At 40.8% G+C, this 23,455-nt stretch overlaps 1 protein-coding gene across 5 annotated transcripts in view; it reads right to left on the reverse strand.

Annotated features, from left to right (window-relative positions):
* tox2 (TOX high mobility group box family member 2) overlaps positions 1–22,082 on the reverse strand; it is a 131,684-nt gene extending 109,602 nt beyond the window's left edge. For 2 of the 5 annotated variants that reach the window (XM_030420821.1, XM_030420820.1), the window contains exon 1: positions 3,890–4,541. In XM_030420821.1, coding sequence (XP_030276681.1) covers positions 3,890–3,982 — 93 coding nt within the window. In that variant the 5' untranslated portion in view covers positions 3,983–4,541. Of the gene's footprint in view, positions 1–3,889; positions 4,542–21,971 lie in introns of those variants that run through there. The other 3 variants (XM_030420825.1, XM_030420824.1, XM_030420822.1) reach the window with 2 other exon arrangements.
* Positions 22,083–23,455: the final 1,373 nt, after the last annotated feature.

The raw sequence follows: 23,455 nt of genomic DNA on the forward strand, positions 1-23,455 counted from the left end.
ACAATGAAATGCGGAGGAGCACAATGGCTTTTTTTTGTTGTTGTGCATAATCTCCCTCTTGTTTTGCGCTGCGATCGTGAACTTTGGTTTTGAAAAGGAAAAAAAGTATAAAGAGCATTAGGCGATCATCAATCGAACATTAACAACCCTATGTTGTTGATTTTTAAGGTCTAATTACAGGGAAAAAAACACAATCCCTAAATCCAAAAGGTCAAGTGCACTCATAGATTTGTGGTATTGACTGCTCCTGTCAGCGTGATCCATATTCCTGGCATGCATCAATCAATCATCGGCCTGAATGTGGCCAATCAGCTCAGAACCAGTTTCAGCTTACACATTCTTTACGTTCCTAAATTATTAACCCTTTCAGGTGGGAAAACAGAGTGAGACTATGCTTCCAAGTGCATGCAAGTGCTCACGCACATAAAAAAGTAATTCTCATAAAAAACCTAATTGTCGCTCTCGAAAATAGATGTGTTTGAATTTGCACCAGTGTAACAGGAAGTGATGGGCTTCTTAATATGGACTGTCCCACTTAGCATTAAGCTCACTTCCTGGTTTGTGTCTTTTGTACTGTACAGTTATGCGTAAAGACACCAGTGAGTTTCACACAAGCTCTATATATATCCTGCCCGCTTTATGTGTAAATGATGGTGAATCAACACCTTCCAGAAGGTCTTGAAAGAGAGGTTACGAGACCTCTGAGTCTGTTCTTACGACTGCAATATCTAAGAATTATAATAAAAAGAACATTCAAACACAGTTTTGACGTTATGACATCTGTGTAGAGTGTTGCAGAGATATCTGCTGCTGATGGCATGCTAACCAGCTAGCTGTGTAAAAAATTAACAGCTCCCTGGGGAGCTGTTAATTTGCGAAGCTTCCAGTCCAGACCTCTAACTGCCTGGTTAACCGAGCTAACCAGCTAACAGCAGCTACAGTTAGCAGTTAATCTGTTACTATGATAGAGACTTTTTTTTGTGTTAGGTTAGGGTTAGTTCACAGGTGGGCAAAATCTTACATATTGCATCTTTAAAAATATTCACATGTTCAAGCTCAGATTGACTTTCATGTCTGTAAGCACAGAATATTTTCTGACATCATTATTAAGCAATTGTTCAACCTTTCATTTCCATTATTTTAAGGGTCATTGTAACTGATAACACCAATACTACATGTGCCAATACTAATACCACCACCACTCAGAAAAAAAAGAATATTTTCCCAGATGGTTATTATATCGAGAAAATGTGCACAGCTTTAAGAATGGAAATGATTTATCACTATTCGTGAGTTTGGATCATAGTTGCAGCAGGCTGAATGCAAAAATCAAAAAACTAACAATCATCTTTTCAATTTCAAACGATGCATGCAACAGCCATGACAAACTACACGGCCGCTGTGAGCTTAGAAAATAACTTATTGTTTTATCATCCTTTCGAGCCTCCCCATCAACACCCGCAGGTGACGTAGCAGCGGAGCACTGTTGTTTACACAGTGCCACTCCGGCAGGTCATCTCCATCCTGCTCCTGAAATGAAAGGTGTCATTAAGATGAACTATTGCCAGAACCCCTCATATAAACCTGCTGTATCATTATTCAACAGTTATGTGCACCAGCAGCAGCAGCGGTGGTGGCGCAGCGCAGATAATATGTCACTTTACATCTTAGTCACAGCTGTTACTTTAGTAATGACAATGTTATACGATTCTGTCCTTGAAACTTAAACCTGCTCCCCACCGGACCCAGCAACCCATACGCTCTCTGAATCATGACAACAAGAACAGTCGATTGTGTTAGCACTACAAGACCCAAGTGACGACCTCGGTCAGAGAGCCAGGTCTCCACTGAGATCTGAAACATACATCTGCAGCTACCGTGCGTATTCCTACGTGTGTGTGTGTGTGTGTGAACATTGTGACTTTACCACAAGGAAGGAAAGATTACAAAACCCCTTCTATGTGAGAGTATTCGGCTTATCTAAGACATGGTTTAAGGTTAACTTCACACTCGGGGTCAGTCGGTCTTACAGCAGGTTAGGGGTTAACGAATGACTGTAGTCGACGTGAAGCACTCGTGTATTGTAATTCAAACCTCTCTGCAAGAGAGTGTGAGCATTTGTGTGTGTGTATATGTCCCTGTGTGTGTGTGTGTGCTACCGACCACCCGTGTGTTGTTCACGTATACGTACAGGTGACTGTGTGTATGAACAGGGGAGATTAACAATTCAAATATTGCACTGTGCTATAATGTTTCACTTTGTCATCAGCAAATGTTAACTGCCCCGCTGGCTCCCCTCCAGGTGCAAAGGCAAGCAAACCCATTTGAATGGCTGCCGGTACAATGCCTTCTTCTCGCTCTGCCAAATGTTTACACAAGTTGTTTTTTTTGCCTTGACCACATGAAAAAGAAAAAAAGAAAAACAGGCTAGTTGCTTGTGACTGTTCGGGAGGGTTTGTCCATTTGTCATTTGTCTAAATGCAAAACCTTTTTTATCAGTAAAGCAAATAGTCCGCACCGGTGTGCAGCACATGGGAAGAGTGGAGCAGTGAAAAAGTGATCTCTTTACAGCCAGCAGGCCCCGTGACATTAACACAGAAATATCAGTAAATGCATAATTCAGGAGCCTTGGCTAAAAAAAAGAAAAAAGAAAAAAAAAGAAAAGGGGGAGGGGTGATGATGCAAACTTAAGTCGTAAAAAGAAGCTTGTCGGTTTTTAATCTTTCATGGCAATTATTTCCACCTCAGTTTACCAAAGTGTCTCAAAAAGGTTCTTTTTGGCAAAACTGGACTCCATTCCGTGCGCAAAAACGCATGTGCCATTCGCACAAACGTCACAAACACAAAAGACAGTGATGAATAAATACCAATATTTCACCCTTCAGAATTCTAAGCAAAAGCGGGTGATTAATTTATAGGTCGCTGATGAATAATTAATGCCTAAAAACTTATCAAGCGCGCACTGATGAGATTGGCTGAACGCGCAGAAAAGGTGATGATAACCAAACCGGTGAGCTACAGTGGATTCTTCGTGGAAACACTTTTGAATAGAGCAAAATAATACCGATGAACACGCTTATTTGTCGACTGCAATCCGCACGACTTGCACCTAACAGCATGAGAAACAGCCCCATAACGTGCATCACATTCAGACGCGATCTTGATAGATGTTTAATGGACTAATTGTGCACTGACCCATGTGGGAACCTGCGTGGAGCAGATAAGATTTCCGTAGTTGGCTCGCCAAGGGTTTAAATTATGCACGGGGGGACAGTTTGCTGGTTCACATGTATTCACTTTTAACGGAGGAACAAAACAAAACAAACAAACAAAAAAAAAAACGGGCCACATATTCATTTTGTGTCCAGTTCGATCACCGGGTGCAGCACGCTGAGAGGGAGAGCGGTGCGCTCCAACTCATCTCGCAGGACAGCCACAGAACGACGTGCCCACAGCTTGAAACCACACGAGCACATTCGCATATTCTAATTAAGGAATTAAAACAAAAAACAAAAAACAAAACAGCGTGCACGATCACAGAACAGGTGTCTCTCGTGTCAAAGATTGCGCACGTCAGAGATTAGAAACATAAAAAAACAAGAAAAACAACAAAGTTGAGCGACGATGCAGCCTTTACACTCGGTTCAATCTTTAAAAAAAAAAAAAGACCTCCTTAGACAACTAAAAGTGCAGCATTTTCTCATCATACGTACATATATAAATATATATATATATATATATATATATATATATATATATATATATATATATATATATATATATATATATATATGAGCCACCATGTGCAACGTATCCGTGCGCCTGCATCACCACACCGACCGCACATCTGACGGACTGCGAGCTCGTAAAGTAAAGAGGGAATCGTTACCTTGTTGGAGTGGTAATAGTCCAAACCGGAGTCAGTCGGTAACGTACATGAACCCACGCTTGAAGGGGGAGCTGGATAAAATCTGACGTCCATCTCAGAGTCCGCAAGACTGACGGCATGAAAGCGTAGCTCCAAAAAAACCGGTGCGACTTCTCTCTCTCTCTCTCTCTCTCTCTCTCTCTCCCTCCCTCCCTCTCTCTCTCCTGCAAACACGCACACACTCCCTCTCTTTTTTTTCACTCGTGCAAGGTACTAAACCGAGCAGAAAGTAGCAGAAGAAGAAGAAGAAGAGGACGAAGAGGAGTCTCTCCAGTCAAGTCGCTCTATACTCTTCGCGTCCACTTACTTGCGCGCCGTCTGGATGCTCTGATATAACATCCCTATAAAGTTCACTGGGAGAGAGAAGGGGAGAGGAAGAGGGGCTGTCCGTCTCACAGTAAGAATAAAAACTAAAAAGCCAAAGGGGCTCTGAAGTTGTCTGTCAGCGAGCCGTGCTGCAGGTTGAGGCTGCACAATCGATCTTGTCGACGGTTTGTCCTCCTCCCCCTCTGATAAAAAAAACAAAACAAAAACAAACCGCCCGTGCTCCGTTCCTGGTTTCCACACACGCTGTAGCTTTGTCATGTGGGGAGCGCTCGGATTTACATCCATGCGTTTTCCCGGCCCACAGAGCGGCTGCCGGGCTGCGACCTCTACCGGCCAGAGGAGGAACAGGCGGGAGGGGGGGGGGGGCACAGAACGAACACCCCCCTCAAACTGAGGTCAAGTTCTCTGTCGGTTCTCGGGATGGAAGACAAGTCTGTGCATCCAAAAAACCAAACTGTGTCCAACTCTGGTTCACTTCTGATCACAGTGATTTTAAAGATCTGTACACAAAAATCTGCTGTCACACTTGTTGGCTCCAGGCTTCCTCTGACAGACCTAAACTGGTTTAAAAGTAAAAAAAAAAAAAAAAAAATGAACGCATGATTCCACAACTTCCACTGTAACTGAAGGAGGATTTAAAAGTAGTCACACCACACTGTTACTTGTTGCAAAAGATTCTAATACATTTGAAGTGTGAGAAGTAAAAGAACAGATACTGATGGAACTCATCACTGATCCAAGATTGTTCTATTGGAATTGCTGCAGGTGGCAGTTTAATCTATAACACAGCATCATGTTTTATTAGGACGATCGCGTTCAATGTTATGCGGGGTAAATATTTATTTGCAAAGAGCCTTGTAACTATAGCTGTCTGATGAGTAAAAAGTACAACATTTCCCTTTAAATTGTGTCAGAGTTTAAGTATAGTGCCACTGAAAATAAAAATACTCAAGTAACAGTACCTGTGCTACAGTCAGGGCCGGATTAAATGGACGCGAGCCCTCCGTATACACACATTATTATCTTACTCCACATGATTATTACAACAGTCATTCATTTATTTAGATATGCTGTATTTGAGCTCATCTATTTGTACTTCTGGATGCATACGCAGTTGATTAGTCCTGTACTTATGTTGTGTGCATTTAAAGCAACATTATGTAGAAATTCGATTCAGCACCGCCATCTTGAAAATGTGTACGTTGAAGTAAACGTGTACGTTACGCTGGGGTCGGATCACAGATTACTGCGGTCTCACTGAAGTTACACAGTGCAGAAACAAGCGATAGAGACACCATTAACACTGTTACAAGACGCTGTACCATCAACGTGATATTGAAGTTTGAAAAGTTACATAATGTTGCTTTAAATGTGAACAAATACAGTGTTAAACTGGAGATTAATATGGATTTTGTAAACATTTAAAACATGTATGTCAAACATTATTCTAAATAGTTCTTTCATAAGGTACCTTGTGTTACATTCATCTGCTAAGATCTTGTGATTTATTTGAGCATCAAGAGTCAAAAGTTAAGTAAAGTTAAAATAGTACAATACATCAGGCTGGAGTTTAAGGAAATCTGTACAAATGTATGCCTAAGAATCTAAAATATTTCCATCGTTTGACTATTAAACTCACTGTAAACATAGAAAATGTGTCCTGTAACTCTAAAGCTATTTAAAGGAAAATAAATCAGGGTTCAGAATGCTAACATAATTATTACCCTTGCATGACTCAGGGTTTTACTATAATAAAGTCAAGACAGTCAAACACAAAATGCTCATTAACCTCCTTGGTCCTTGTTGACACATTTTCCTTTAGTTTCTTTATAATGTCATGTTGTGATGTCCATCATAACTAACACAGTTACAGGAGAGTCAGTGAAGAATAACACTGCAGAAACGAAACAATAGTTTGTATTTTCTGTTCAACAGAAATAACAGCAAAACGACTTCCTGTTCTTGCTTGGTTTAAATAACGTTCATCACTTTGATACCACTTCTTATGATACGTAACATCATTTAATTTCATTCCAAGCTGTAATTTTGGGTAAACTCTGTTTCACCCACTCATCCTCACTACCTCTCTCCCCATAGCTATTTTTGGAAATGTGTTTTTTTATTTTTTCCACTTACCTTCATCTCGATGCCTGTCTACTAGCCAGTAGGCAGTTGAATACACACTGAGAATAGATAGACTTCTCATGGTAGCTGAGATAATTTACATCTCTACCGTACTCCGGGTTTGACCCTTACATACACACACTTACACACACACACACACACACACACACACACACACACACACAAGTCACATTTACACACACCAGGACAAAAACATACTCACACAGCGGTCGACACAACAGGATGTAAACACCGAACAATGTCCTACCAGAGCTTCAAATAGGTTCAGAGAGGGAAAATAACATCGCTCACAGCCAAACGTGTATCACACAGCTTTTAAGAATAGGGTGGAGTGGTGTTATGCGCCCACTCGTACGTGTAGGAAAGTGTCAATAATGTGTTTTTGTAAGGCAGAGCAACATGTAAGTTACGTGTTCCGACCAGCGCGTGTGTTGCTTGTCCTTCCGTGCTTTTAGGTGCGCGTGTAGGAGTATGTGTGTGTGTTTGTGTTAACCAAGCTGCTATTGTCATCCCAGTGGGTGACTTGTTGGCCCCCTCAGGACTGTGCCTATGTCCGTGTAGCTATTACGCGGCATGGTGGCTCTGGCCCTGGGGTGTGAGCCTGCTTTAATACCAGGCACAGATGGGTCGCACCGTGGGCTTGCTGTGGCGGTCTGCCATCAGCTGCCAGCTCAGGCTGTCCTGCCTCCAAGCTCATAAGGTTAACTGTCACAGAGACGCCGATTTCTTCTCATCCTGTACCTCTGTGTCGCTGTCTGTCTGATTCTCTCCTCCGCCTGCATGTCTCTCACTTTACTGTCACTTGTTCACTTGATACAGGATACAACACAGCACGCGGGGCAGGGCTCCCACACAGGAGGACTTTTCAATGACTTTCCAGGGCCAATTTGCTCGAAGTCAAGGACCAAACATAGCTCAGTTTGAAAACACAGATCAAGAGGAACTGTTGTTACAACGTTGAGATTATTTAAAATGAATGCAATCATTAAAGATACTGTGTGTAAAAGTGTTTAAAAATGACTAGACCTTTGTTATATATTTTGTTTACTTGTGAATTTATCCAAAATGTTTCTGGCAATTTTTAAACCCAGAGAAATTCACAAATTTACTCAAGCTAACGGTATATTTCAGGTAGTCGTCTGTCGCTATAACACTTTGTCCCAGAGTGAGGAAGGAAGTCTAAAACAGTGGTGGTTTAAATCACTTTTGTTCATTTCTGTTATATGCAGGAATTTTGATTTGCACCAAACAGCCAGATTACATTACTCTACATTAGCTGTAAACCAGCAAGCAATGGCAGACAGAGAGTGTGTGTGCATGTGTGTTTATATTCGGGTCAATCGCTGAACTAATTTCCCCTTCAGCTCCAGTCGACAGGCAACATTATAGTATGTAAACACTCAACAATGGCTGCGGTCAGGTTGATTAACAGGAGTGAATATAAATCCGCTTTTGAACCCCAAAAGTTTAAAAGTAATCACTCCTCCCATTGGTCAGTGGGTCCAGATCAGAGCAGAATCCGTATCTCTGGGTTTTATTCCTCCAGATGTTCTGCCTCTGCTCCCCGACTCTCTCCTCCAGAGGCAGCCAGCTTTGATCAGCTGTTTAGCGGGTGTGTCATGCTCGACCCGGCCCTCCCTACAGACTTAGCAAACATCTTTTGTTTTGTTGTGCTGGGGAGACCACCAGCGAAATGATTATATTATTAAATTATAAATGGTGCGTTCAAGGTTTACTTAATACTAGCCTCATTCAGCTTCATTCAAGCGCACGACAACCCACTTTATCGAGGCAGGTGAAACAATGACACAACTGCAGGGGACATACATTCATTTAGGTCCCATTTTAGTAAACAAAATATCAAAATGACTTCAATTTCTATTCTTGCGCAAAATATTTAAATTCAAGCACTTTCAATAACCCATGTCTGCTTGGGCAATTTCATTTAAAATCAAAGCCTGTTTTTTTTTTTCCCCAAAACTTTCAAAGGATTTCAATGACCTATGTGAACCTTGACACGAGGTATCTGGCACAAGTCATGACTGTATGAGGAGTCAGCACTGCGTAACACCAAGTAACCGCATCGGAATTACTGAGCTGCAAAGGCAGCTGATTAAGAACAAGTGGTTGTGAGAAATTTTGTCAATGGAAAAACAAGTAAGAGGTGATGGAGTGGTGAGCAAAGTAGGGGCCAGTTAACTGGCATACCATGGAAATAAAGCGGAGATGACACAAGAGGAAAAAAGTGCAAGTCATATGAACTTTAAAGGCGTGTAACATTCAAGAACAAAGTATTGTTTCCACTGAAGCATGAAAATCGGGCCGTCGAACACACCATCTTGAAATACGTTCATCCACTCAGAGCAATTAGCAGAACAAACACATTTTATTGCCTTGGTAAGAGCTCCTGCTAGCACCAGGAAATGAGAGGGAAAATATAAAACAATATTTTCCATTAAGGGGAACGACCATGGCGGTACTTAGATGATGTCAGCAGTACTGGTTTTTATAACTTCTTCGGAGCTTAAGTGATCTTCCTTTTCCAAAAATTGACAACTGCTTTCCTTCAGCAGAAAAAAAAAAGATAACTTACGGAAGCGGTGACTCTAAGCCCTCGAAAATGTTTCGTTTCTCTCAAGCGAAGGAACGGGAAGGTAATATTCAGTAATGCATTGTGCTTCTTACAGGAGCAGTTTGACTTGAGAGAGAAAAATTGTCAGTTTCGTACCACCTGATGTACAATTCCCCCTTTTTAAACAAAACATTTGCAAAGAGTGGCACAAGATGAAGACGGAGACACTTTCTTCCCTTCTACTCTGCCCCTTAGATTTCTTCTCTTGCCTTTAAGTGAGCCGTTAATTCTCCCTCCACATGGAAATGTGCACTGATTACCACCAATGAGCGATAAACAACACCAGAGAAATAATTCTCCCCTTTATCTCAAGACACATTGTGACTGTTTTTTTTTTTCTCTGCCTTTTTGTTTGTTGCATCACTGTATATCATTTACAAGTTCTTTTATCACACTATGAGGACTTTGCTACTTTTTCCCACAGCTCGGTTTTTAACAGCAAATGTTTAAATTCTATAGAGGATAGTACAATCATTTATATGAATAGTAATTATTTATTGCGTATTACGAGGTTCCCTGAGGCGATAAAAAGAGCGCCGCTTCTGTGCTGTTACTGTTTTGTGGTTTTGACATTGCTTGTGACTGATATAAGAGTCTTTATCACTCAAAGCTAGGCTTTAACAGTGCTTTTAACTTTCTTCACTGTGCAACACTATAACCATAGCGTATCAAAACAATCATAACATGTTGTATCATATGTATTATATATTGATTCAGACATTAAAAGCTTGGAAATAACATTCTGATGACAGTTTGTATGAGAATTTGACTGTCAGCCATCTCAGGTTTTGAGATGTTGAACAGGCTTTTTGAAAGTGCTCTAAATAATTATAATATCAGAATCCGATCACGTATTTTTATCCCTTGTTTTTAAAGAAGCGTCTGTGGCCGCGCTAGCTGCTCCATGAGGCTGTCCTGAGTCGCAGCCGGGGTGGCGCTTCGAGCTAAGTGCTAACATCGTAGCGCTAACATGTTGGCGTTGATGCTGTTAACGCGCTGGCGTCCAAAAGGTTGATCTGATGTTGGCTGGAGATGAAAAGTCTGAGGAGGTTATTCCGTCTCCTCCCGAGGAGAGCACGAGCAGAAAGTAATGCCCAAACACCACGACAATCAATCCAACAGCCGATGGGACTTTACGCTCAAAACCACATCAGCCATTGAAAGAAATCACTGCAATTCCTCCTGATGAGACATCTCAGAGTGAAGTGGACTGAACAGCCACCTGACTGACTGAGCCATGCCATTACTATGACGAAAGGGAAGGTTTAATCAGAAAGGACCTCGCAAATGTATGTGCCTCAAATATGTATCACTGATGAAGTGAATGGAGGCGAAAGATGGAAGATGGTCATTGAACCTGATGCAAGAAAAGTCTTTGAAACGTCATAATGTAAAAACACTCAAAAAAGATCCATTTAAAGCAAAGCAAGGCGTCCTCAATAAATAACCTCCACACACTGTACTTCAGGTCTTCTCCGTGCACTAATTCACTGTGTCTTAAGTGGCCCCCTCCTCCTCTTCCTCCTCCTCCTCCTCCTACTCCTCCTCCACCTCCGCACGACAGAATACACATTAGCCTACCCTCTCATCTGTAACAAATAAGCAGAGTTATGCAAGTGTTATTTAATGTCACTATAATAAGACCCTCAGCTCCCCCGCCAGTTATGGGAAGTGAAGCCGTCAAGGTGCAGTTTCATCAGATACTTCCAGGACTTTCATTGTTGGTCATTACGCATGAAATATTAATGCTGATTCTTCTGTAAAAAAAAAAGCAGGTCAAAGCTTTCAAGGTTCAGACATTTACTGCCAGAAGTTTCCGAGGTCAAGTGCGTTCTTTACTAGCGTCAGAGCGGCACGGGGGTCATTTTTCACAAAGTTCTTTTCCTCTCAATCCAAATTTGAAAGTCCAGCGTGTTGCTACCTTTCTCCATGATTTAATTTAGCACTAATGTAAATGTTGTAACAGCGTTGCGTCGGTCCACTGGTCGCAACTCCATATAAGGTTGTCCTGAGAAAAGCAAACAGCGAGGTAATGGTAAACAGGAAATAGTTCAATAGGTCCATTAAGCAGAGAGATGACTCATTAATGACCTTAATTTACACAGAAAACACACAGTTCTCGCTGTATTACATTGAAGCAGCTCATCTGTGGGGAAAAATAAAACCCAATGCTTTTAAAAAACAAAAAAAAGGCTTTTATGCCTTTGCCTTCGCTTCTCATACAATGAATTTCACTTTGTGTCAATTTGAGCTCAATCAGACTGGTACTCGGGTGTTTAATTTTTCACTTTCACATTTCCACTTGTTTCCAGCTACCTAAATACGGTGACTAAAAAAAAAAAACAACCATTCAGCTCAGTATGTTGGGCTTTTGACGCCAAATGATTTCTATTATTTTGTTCAAAACTGATCATAAAAAGAAAGGCGAGAAAATGGATTTCTGGGAAAAGTATTGTGAAGATAAAAACTGTGGAAATGATGACATGACAGGGTCTTTTTTTTATTTTTTTGGGTGGAGTACAATTCTGGCATATAATGGCTCCAGACGCAACATCTAGACTTTTCTAGACACAGCAAGTCGCTTCTTGGCAACAAACTGACACACTTACTGACGCTTCACAAAAGAGCCCATTCTTGTCTGGGGACATTTTAATGCCGAGTGTTACTGACCCCCAGTAAATTTTATTTGCTCCCCCTATGAGATCACATTTCTGTATGTTCCTCTCAGAGAGCTCAGCTGCAGAGATGTACTGTACATGGAAATCTGCAACCGACTTAAGGAATCCGCAGTTCAAATGACACACTTCCTGGCACTGCATCAACTGAATTAAAAAAAACATGCAAATACACCGAAAAGTAAATAACAGTTCCAGAATAATAAAACAATTAAAATGCCGAAGAATGCTTTGCAGATTTTGCACTTCTCTTTACCGAGAGCACAGTTGAGTGTTGTATCAAAGCTCATGTGAATAAATTCTGTGCGAGGCCGTGGCAGGCACGCCACAAAGGGCTGTTCAATGGTGAACCTTTGCTAACCTTTTCTGGCCACTGACCTTCAATAATGAGACTATGTTGTCTCTTGTTCCTTTGGACAATCAGCCATTGAAACAACTGCCATTCATGGAGTCCGCTCCACCCTCTGTGTGACCCTTTTTTTTTTATACTAGTAATTAGCTGCTGTTGCATTTCCACCAGATGCAAACCAGCCACGTAGAATATTAACTATTCATATACAGATGCACGACACTCTATTACATTATGCATTATTTGTTGCACTTCCATGTCAAGCACATGGACGACCTGTTTGCTCTGACTTCGAATAAATCAAGTTTTGTTTTTTTTACAATTTTTTACTTGTACAATGTCAAGAATGTGCATTTTTCCGTTTGATGAAAAACAATCGGAAAACGTGCATTGTCAGCCTCTAGATTTCTTCCAGGAAAATGTTATTTTAACTGGTGTTTTTGCAGCCCTATCCTCCCCTCATCCTCCCATTCCACTCCTGAATAAACCCTCCTCTTCATCATCCTCTCATTCCCCCGACCTTCTACTTATGTTGCACATGAGAAATGAGAGGGGGATGGGAGGGAAGATGAATGAAACAGGGAGTGGGGAATGAAAGGGAGGGGTGGGGGGAAGAAGAGAGCAAGATTGGGAAAAATGCCCTTTGACTGGATTTAAAAGTCTGTGGCATTTCATTTTCAGAGAGAGGGGAGCTTCATCTCCTTCAGATCCTTTAAGGGCCAACCTAATTGATTAATGTTTCCATCTCATTGGGAAGAGGAGGGGGGCCATTTGAAGCTTAACTCGAGCCTTTCACATTCCCCCAGTCTTTAAAACAGAACCACCGCGGAGAGAGATGATGACAGAATGAAAGACAGAGTGACGAAACAAAAAGTCTAAAAATTTCCAGTAGATGAGGGAAATACGTTGAAGGTCGAAATCGTTTCAACGATATGCCGAACACAGAGGAACGTGGGGGGGACGTGCCTTGGACGCTATTATACGATCTCCCTGTAATGAAATAATGTACAATTTTTTTATTTTTTTTTTCGCAATGAGGTATTCAGTTTTTCAAAGAGGCTGTTTAGGTTTCTGCACCTGTCACAGGGAGCCGGGCAGCGGACACTTTATGTGATTGAGAAATCTAATGTAAGAAAATACGTTGGCTTTCCATTGAAAAAGACGCCTGAGAGAGAGAGTGAGAGAGAGGGAATGAAAAAAAAACATGCTTGTGATATTAAATCTGTGGTTGGAAGTGAAAATATATATTTATATCTTGATGATTTAGTGCTTGGAACAGGTGACGCTTTCCACCGATAACAAAGCATTTTTTTTTTTTGGTTTTCAAATTTGTGACACGTGATACATACGGTCTTACGCTAATGTCAAGCTTTGAGTGCCTCAGTCGGCAGATCACAGGAAACACAAAGCTGATCGTGTCTGGATGGAAGTGACGGAAATTAATGAGAGGAGAAACTCGCAGGGCTGTAGGCCACGCATTCTCAGGTGTGGGCTAACGAGCCTGGCGTGATTAGAAATCTTTTTTTTTTTTTAATCATTTTCCTGAAAATGCACCCTGATCGTTTGCCCTTTGCATGCTTCTGACAGCAAACCACGCAAATATTTATCTATCGAAAACTCCGTGGGCATCTCCCATCGTACAACAAAACCAGTGGAGAGGAGCCAAAACAGTGGTGACCTTTAGCCAACATGGTATACTAAATATGAAAGGTCAGCTTGCTTGGTTGGTTGGGGGGAGGGTGGCACCGAGGTCTAGCACACAGCAGACAAAAATACTGTAATATCTATCAGGCAGATCCCCGCGCAACCTTCAGAGGTCATTTGAATGTGAGGGGGTGTCAAAGCAAAGGGTGGGGGGGGGGGGGGAGAGAAAAAAGATACATGGTTCAATCTCTCATTGGTATCCCCGCGCTGCCGTTGAATTTGAGACGTGGCGCTCTGCAGTGTGTCGGACAGTTTTATAAACCTTATTAATCCTGCAGCTCTAAAAGCTGCTGCTAACATCTGCTCCACTTCCCAGAGTCCAAAACACTGCAATCTAATTTAATTTCTGGTTGTTTGTTAGCTAAAAAAAAAAACAACTGGAAAAACGGAGACACTCCTAAATAACAGCCACGCAAAATGATTTCCTCACTATAATTAAGGCTCTGTTTTATAATTCAAATGTCTCTCCGAAACTGGAGTCAACTATTTAGCTGCCAATCACTGCTGAAAGCACTCACTACCACGACGAGAATCAATACCCCCGTGCATGCAGTTGTTTATTTTTCTCTCTGCGTGAATTACTGTACAACAGGTCTGACAAGTAATTTGCAGCTTTCTTAATACTTGACTTTAATATCAATATTATATCATTCAGTGAAAATCAACCGTCTTATGGCCAGCATTTTCTAATACAACACGCAGAGGGTAGAGATGTGTTTTTGATTGCACTGCTTTCAGATAAAGTTTGATCGTGACAATTTATCATCTTTAATTTCATCTGGGCTCTGTATTATCTGTATAAACACTGCTTTATAATCTCATATCCTCTAACATGAATCTGATCCTGATCCACTAAGTTAATTAAAACATTTACATGTTGCAATGGTTTTGAGAAATGCCGGTAAACACAGACCCTGACAAGCTGTGTCAAACACAATGCCACAAAGTCGGGCCTTTTTTATATACCTGCCCCGCATTCTGAAATATTACATGCCAAATGACTTTTATCAGTCGTTTCATACTAATATTGTATTGACAAAGCTATAAATAACAGTGGTAATAACTGCTGCCAATTCTTTCAATATATAATATTCATGACGTTGGTAAGGAAACATCCATCAAACGAGTTAAATTGAAGTATTCATTTCCTCTCTGTGGTCCTGCAGCTATTGTGAGTGTTTCATACCAATCGCCAGAACCAATGTTGGCGATGTAATATGAAAATATATACATTATCATTCTTCTGACAATCAGCGTGCTTATGATGTAGCTTGGTTTAGGCGCTTGGTAAGGGTTAGGGAAACATCATGTTTTGGCTTAGAAAACAACAAACAGAAGGGGAAATCCCGACTTCATATCAATAATATCAGTTTTTTATAAACACAAACACAGCTGGAAATTGTCCAGAGGTCTTCTTAAAAACATCCTGTGAAAATATTGAAATGCAGTCACTGGCTTTGTTTGTTTCCCTCTCACTTGTAACTCCACCACCGTTCAGTCTACCTCACAAGAGGAAAGCCAGGTCGAAAACATGTAATGTGAACGTGATACGACACATTTTTGCTGAAGTCCCAACATGGTACGTAGCCTATGACACGTACAAATGTGAGTGTATCAGTGGACAGCAGGAAAATGTTTTGTTTGTTTGTTTGTTTGTTTGTTTGTTTACTAAGCTCCCCCATTAACTTCTGTGCTACTCTTCCTGGGGTCTCCATTACTGTCATTAACAATACTTCATTAGTTTTTTGAATTGACTTATTTGGGCATGCACGAGGAAGTCGAACTATAAGCACTGAACACCACCACACAGCAATTAGCACCTACAGCTAAATATAGCTAAAGAGCTCTGAGGGAGTAGTGTGTCCTCCCAGGTAATCTGAACCCACTTTTGTGGGCTGCATCTCACGAATGACCTGACGTTCAGGTTTAATCTGCACTTCCTGGTCTAATAAGATATTTTGTGTCACGGCAATTTAAAACTAATCAGGTGGTTCAAGTTTACAGATTATCACCACAAGGGAACTGCTTTGGAATATTTACATACAACATAGACAACGAGCAAATACTGACCCAGATAAACTGTAAATAATATGTAACTTCGGTGTAATGTATACAGCACATATGATGGTCTGCGATGAACATCATGTCCCAGGCTGCTTTGTAAGAACAATGGTGTTTATGCTTGGTTTCCATTATTTACATCCTGCCGTGGCATTTTCATTGGTCCAGTTCATGTGATGTATGATTACAATCTGCACCAAATACCTTGTAAACACGCCACAGTCGTATGACGAGGATCATCTGACTGAGCTATATTGGACAGTGGGGGTTTAGCATTTTTCAGTTCACATGTGGGGCCTTTGAAAGCAGCACAGGCCTGGTTGCCCCAATATATTTGGTCTAGAAAATGCCGACTGTGGAGGATCAAACTAAATCCATACATGATTGTTTCATAGTTTCCACCACAACAAATGGCAGCCTACAGGAAGCAAAGAACTCAGAAACTTCCTGCCTTACAGTATATCTTGCCCACACTTACGATTTTGTTGATATGGGATTTTTTTTTGTCTTAGGGTGATTTGGAAAATTGTGTTGACACATAGATTTGAGAGGAAGTGACTAGTTTTAATTTTTTTATCATTTATCCAAAACTGAAAGTACTAAAACTCCCATCATCATTTTTTGAGAACAGTCACAACTCTACCACTGCAGACAACATTTGATCTGGCAATATTACTGACGACTAAAGCAGTGAAATATCATTTGAAATGTAGTATGCACTGATGTTCAAAAGGGCTTGGTAACTTGCTTTCATAAGAGGACCGGCCATCTGGAGTGCCTGGAGTTTTCCCGGTGGCTAGCTGACCTGTGGGGGCAGGCAGCGAGCCAAACAAGGCTGACACAAAAAGATTTTAAAATGTCCCTGGCTGCTCTGACAGCTAGAGGGGCTGAAATATGAGGAGTAAAAGATGAGAGATACAGTGTAAAGAAGGATCCAATTAAATGCCACAAAATGATTTATTTATATGGTGAACCGAGTGTCAGAACTACCGTTAGTGCAACAAGTGTTGGTTCTGCTTATATCAACTTCCTGTATGGCAGATGAATGTTCACACAGAAATCGACCAAAAAAAAACCCCTGATGAATATGAGCACAAAACATTGTCACATCATTGCACTATTTATACATTTCTGAAATATATATATATATAATATGCATCATATGTACATTTCATTCTAAAGATGCTATAAAGAAAATGGCGCTAGAATATAAGGTAGCTGAGATTTAAAGTTGCATTGATTGATTTATGGCCACCTGGGGGCAGAAGAACCCCTCAACAACATGAGAAACACACTTCATAAAGTAAAAAAATCCTAATGCGTTAGCATACAGTTGCCTGATCTTGATTTTAGAATTTTTGATGGAACAATTTTGACTCCGAGACAAACTGAGCTTTACCGATTAGCGTAAATAATGGAATTTATTTAGATGTAATGACTTTAATGTTGTTTTTTTGACAGTTAGGTATTCTTACCAAGCAGGGGATATCTTCGCTTTCAAAAATTGAATTGATGTAAATCGATATTCCAGTTGCTCATAATTGCGGCCTGAACTGTGTGACGTAACCATGGCATCGCTCCCTCTTGGCTGTGACTTTGAAATCCATTCATACATTTATCACGTGAACGTCCAAACGTGAAGTTCTTCTCAGATACTTGATTATGCTTGAATACCATCCACTTTGCATGTCCAACTAACAACCCAATTGCCAGAATAAATGTTTTAACAATGTCTGTTTCTGCAAACTACAGCTTGACGAAATTTTAATTTGCAACAGCGCTGTGCTTATGATCTGGTTAGGTTTAGGCACAAAAACCACTTGGTTTGGGTTAGTAAAATATCATGTTTTTTGGCTTTAAATACCACAGCTCAAAATTGTCCCAAGGTTACCTTAAAAATATTGTGTTGCACTTGAAAGCAACACTATGGAGAAACTGCACTGCACTATATGGCACCCCCCACAGTTTCTGAGTGCAACACCACTGTTGTTAATTTTGCTTTAAAATGTTGAAACTGCAGCCACTGGCTTAGCCTTCTCGCCCATTATAGAAATGTCCGTGACAGAAATTACACGTTTTGTCAAAATATCAATATGGCACAAAGCCTATGACACACTCATTTGTGTCCGTGGTTTGCAGAAACGTCAACTGCCATCGAGGCAGCTAGGCAACAAAGTATTTTGTTATGTAAGTAGGTCAAAAAGGGCCTTGTAAATCTAAGATCATAGTAGGTCTAAGTTCCATGGTAAAGATTTGACACTAGATGGAGTTCTGACAAAAATGTTTTATATCTGCGGTTCCACTTCAGAAATGGATTCAAATGGAGCGAGGTAAACAGTTCATTCTTCCATACTCTTAGATCCATGAATCAGACTGAATGCCTGTGGGTTATGTAATGCAGCGGCAACATTCCAACCACTCATCCAGAAGCATTCACGCTGACAGGTTTATCTTGACTATATCACAGAATTACTCCAAGGGAAGGTTGGTGCTTTTTATGTGCTTTTTTTTTTTTTTTTTTTTTTACAGAGACCAAATTCTGACAAATCATAACGCAAAACTCTACAGACGTCTCTCATTTTCTTAATCCCTCTCCGTGTAGTTCTGTGAATGGCAAACGAGCGAGCAGCCATCAAGCTCTGCTGTCATCAAAGGACTTTCTCATTCTTTGTGTGGCGACTTGGAAAAACATTAATTATGAATATGTGAAATAAAGAATATCTTCATCTCTTCTTTTCCTCCCTGCATCTCACTTGCGACAGGAAGCATTTGCGGCCGGCACTGCGCTGCATCACATTTATTGTGGTGAAAAAGAAAAAAAAAAGAGAGACACCATCCACTTTAGAGGAACTAATCTCATGCGTGACAATCAAGGATACTCTCTCACAGATTCTCTGCGAGTAATTTCCACCAGCACAAAAGATGTATCTTGGATTTTTAGATAAGTGAAAAAGAGGAGAGGATCTACAGATTTATACCATCTTGTAAAGTTACATAAGCCACTCTGGGCTCATGACATACTTAAATAAGCAAAGGTTATGTAACAGCTCTATAACCGCACTTTACCATTGAGTAGCAAAGCAAATTAAGTAGGTGCACAGGAATTTACAAGTGAAGCAAAACATTGTACCAGATTCCTGCTTTTGTTCTCCGTGTGCATTAAGCCCGTGTTTTTCACATAAAAAATAAAGGTACAGCTGTAAAGTATTTCCTCCGCTGCTGGTGACTCACAGGAAGTTAAAGGGAAAAGTGAAAAATAAGTCAGAGCTGCTGCAGAGCAACACACATGCACACGCACATGCACATACACAGTGTTCCTGAACAAAAACATTGTGTGTTTGTGTGTGTGTGTGTGTGTGGGTGTGTGTGTGTGTGTGTGTGTGTGTGTGAGTGTGTGAGAGAGAGAGAGAGAGAGACACACACACAGAGACAGATGTGACTGCCTATGTCGTGTATTAAAAGAGAAAAGGGGTGTGGTTGTGAGAGCTGGGAGAAGTTATTTATCACTATTCTGTGTAACTGTGCCCCCGTTATAAATTCAGCATAGCTGCTGTTATGAGTAAAGCCTTTCATGGAGTCATTAATATTTGACAGAAAACATGGCTTTTTTATCAGAAGAACATTTTTGCGATTTCTTCTCTCTGCTCTTGATGTGAGCCGCGTGTCACGGCGCATTACAGGGTTTTGCTTTTATCTCACCCGGTTCTATTACTGAATCAGACACACACCTCCAATGTGTCCCCCCCCCCCCTCCAAGGATCGCAAATTAAAATTTCTACTTTGTGTTAAAAAGACAAAGCATTTAGTCTTCCTCTTTGATCCGCGTCCGTCAGCCTCCCCCTCAATCATAAATGTTTCCTTAGCAATCACAACGCTTACCAGAGCGCCTCAATTATTTCCAACATCTGCATCATTATCATCGATTCAGCATTGTCATGTCCTTTTGTGCGATCCTTTTTCGTGCCTGATGGATTTGAAGGTAATATTGAAAACAGATGCCTTCAAGTGAATAGCAGCTTTACAGGGTAGCAGTTCCTGCTGTTGTGAACAACCTGTTCTGTTTACTGTGGCGTGTTCCCAGTGTACCCATAAAAGTAATAGATGAATCACGGACTGTTTTATTTGGAGCACTGGACCTCTATCAAGGGATGTTGAGCCACTCTTACACAGTTTAGACCCTTTAATATGGTCACTATATGCAGTATTAGAGCTGATATGATTAACTGACGAATATGAACCTGATGACTGATGGAAATGACAAACTCAAATGAGAGAATCTGCGGCTTTTTTTGCCATGTGCAGTACAAGAGTAAACTGACTATTTCTTAAGGTGCGATAAGAATATTAGTTAACTATGAAAACGACAAAGTGAGGAAATAACGGCCCTAGGCATTGTGTTAGAGATATCTATTTAAATTAGGATGCTAACCGGCTAGCCCCTGCCCTTCCTGGTTAAAAGCTCCTGTTAAAAAGTCTACTAAAGATTCCCTCAGAATTACAATTCAACTTTCAATATTCAATTCAATATATCTGGATTATTACTGCAGCGTATCATAATATATAAACAGCCTTTTATACTGGCTGTAAAGTTCATCTCCAGTTAAATTACAAACAACAAATACCTAATTCCTAAACACCTAGGTGTTGCCTGTAATGACTCATTATAGGACACTATAAATATATATTGGTAAGAGATAATGAACCAAATTTTAAGTCCATGCATAAAACTAATTTGAAGTGGCATAACTGCAAGTCAGAATTTATGTTTGCTGAATGAATACATTGAAGTTGAGCGGATGAATGGTACAAACACCTTTCAATCTCTTGAACTCTTGAACCTTTATTCTATATGACCAGCTCGGTGAATTAAGTATCATAAAATATTTATTACGAATAGCCGTATTAGTCATAAATATTCATCGGCACAGGACTGTTATCCTGGGAGAAAATGTATTGACAGAGCTGGCATAACATTCTCCAATTATTCGTGTCCTACCAGAGAGAAGCCTGTCTTCACCACGTCTTATTCATCTTATGCATCTTACCAGAGGTTCTGATCCAATATTCTGTGCATGGATCTCAGCTGGGGTGCCCTTTACACTAATCCGGTGTTTAGTTCTATATCCCAGTGGTAAACAAAGTGGGAAAAGTTCAGGGTGCAGCTGTTTATTTAAATGCCGGTGGGGGTTAGTGTTTGGGTTATTAAAGTTTCATACTCAGGTTTGAAAATGTATTTAATTTTGTTTGCCTGTAGTGTTGCACCAGGAAGAAAACACAAAGCTCGGTTTTTACCACCATTAACATGTGGCTGACTGATGACGGATTCTGAAGCACGAAAAATAGATTGTGCAAGATAACTAATCAGAGATCAAGGGCTTGGTTTTAAAAACATTGTAAAAACACGACCTATTAGTCATATTTCTTCTCGCAGAAAACAGTGAATTGATACTACCCGAATGAAACATTTGTTATCCAGTCATCACTTTCATTTATCAGCTAATTAGTCTCTTTTCATTTCTGTCATCAGTGACAAAAAAAATGTACTCTCAGTACTCGGTAATCAAACAGTCTCATGCCCACATCTAGTCAGCAACAGGCTCACTGTAACAGTTGCTCTCAGTCTATTATTTCCATCCATAATGTGCACAGGTGCAGCTTAATTCAATTGGAAGACATTGCCGCAGCTATACACAAATACGTCTGCGTGTTACCAGTAAAGCCGTTGTCATGGAGATGATAAGGCTTATATAAGCTGGAATGTATTTTTGTTCAAAACGAGAGCATTGTCTTCACTGTGCTCATTTCATTATGATTTGTTTATACCCACACATATAACCACAATTGATTCAACTGTCTCTGTCTTCTTCTCTCCCATGCAGTCAGAGTATAAAGCAATACACTTTAAAACATGGATTTCTTTTTTTTTTTTTTTTGGATGGCTAGCAAAGCTTGAAGAATCCGCTCTCAGGCAAAAGACATTTTATACCATCTGCAGAAGTTGATAAGAGGCATTTTTGCATTTCCCCTCAGTATCACTTTCATCAGTATCACTGTCACAAGCAGAGCTGCTGCCTTGATATTAAAAACTCAGATGTCTGGTTTCACAAAAAAAAAAAAAAAAACAACAAAAAAAACCAATGAGATTCTTACCTCTCAGCCAACTATGCTGGGACGATTGGCGAATGCTCTCGCTGTCCGGGGGTGGGATTGTCATTCACTCCACCTTTAACCTCCCGTCTGCCTTCGAGATCCTGCAACCTACCAGCTTTCAGCAGAGGATTAAACAGCTATTGACAGAGGAGTGACGTGATTGACAGGTTAAAGGTTCCTTCCTTGTCAGAAGAGGGCCCCTGTGTCTGTCTGGCCCCCATGTCTTCCCAGAACTCACATTTCACATTCCAGCGTGACCTGAGCAACTTTTTTTTTTGAATTTCTTCTGCTGTGAAAATACGAGAGGAGATTTTCTGGAGCCCCCCACTTTTCACACTCTTTGCCTAAAATGACTCCCGTGCATCGGCGGGGGGAATAAAAATTCTTAAATAAACTAGCGCTTGGGTGTTATGTAAAGTTCTTACTTTGCTGTTTGTGTGCCTTCGACAGGGTTTCTCTCACGCTGCCCATGTCCAGTGTTCATCAGCGCAGAAACACCTACAGTCTGCAGCAGCAACGCTCGTCTCAGATGAGGGAATTTTCAGCCCCAGTGGAACATGTGGGAGTAGGTAGTTACTGTATATTCATTTAAAGCCTTTGACTGTATTTCAACTGAAAGAAGGGCAGTCGGCGGGTGGGTATCAAAGCTTGTGCTAAAGCTACTTCAAACAGACAATGGCAAAACAAAAGTTTTGAATAAGCCCTGTCTGGTTATGATTTAGTCTGGAGAGCCCCTACGTTCACAGGTACAGCCCTCGTGCTTTGTGGATACACACGGCTTACAAGCGTTGTGTTTTCTTAAACCTTCTGACAGCCGAGCAGAAAGAAAACAAAATGCCGGTGGAGGGAGGTCAAAAAAATGAAGTGACGCTCCTCCTAATGTTCCTGTCAGATGGTACAATATGTATGACAGGTAAGTTAGCTCTACATCAGTAAGAAAGGGACGGAGAATAATAGCACGAGGCGTAAAGCTAGAAGGAAAGCTTGTCTCTCGGCCCCTCTCAGTCATCTGGATCCACCTGTCCACAGTCGGTGCCTCTCAGAAGATTTGCTGCCGGTTGGGGAATTCGTGGCTGAGCGATGCGTCAGGGGTTGTCATATAAAATGTGAGTGCTTTCCCCTGAGTAATTTAATCACAGACTCTTATGGAGGCATCAGCCAGCACACCGAGAGACAGAGTAAAAGGATTGTAATTGGACTTCTTTCATTCAAAGTAATATATGGAATATGTGGTATAATTACAGCGCGGGGTAATGTTCCGTGGGCGACTGAAAGGCTAACGCGCAGTGATTGGTTTAATGTGCGTTCATCAGGGGGAATTTGCACCATATTGACTTTTCCTTGGTGGTATTTCATTTAGGCTAGTCAGACATTATCATGTGGCTTTCATAACCTCCCCGACTTACTCATCGCGACTGTCCAGGACGATGGAATGATTGAAAACGTTGTCTTCTCAATAAATGAAACCTAGCAGAAATGGTCTA

Source organism: Sparus aurata, chromosome 6, assembly GCF_900880675.1.
Source record: "Sparus aurata chromosome 6, fSpaAur1.1, whole genome shotgun sequence".
Lineage (NCBI taxonomy): Eukaryota > Metazoa > Chordata > Actinopteri > Spariformes > Sparidae > Sparus > Sparus aurata.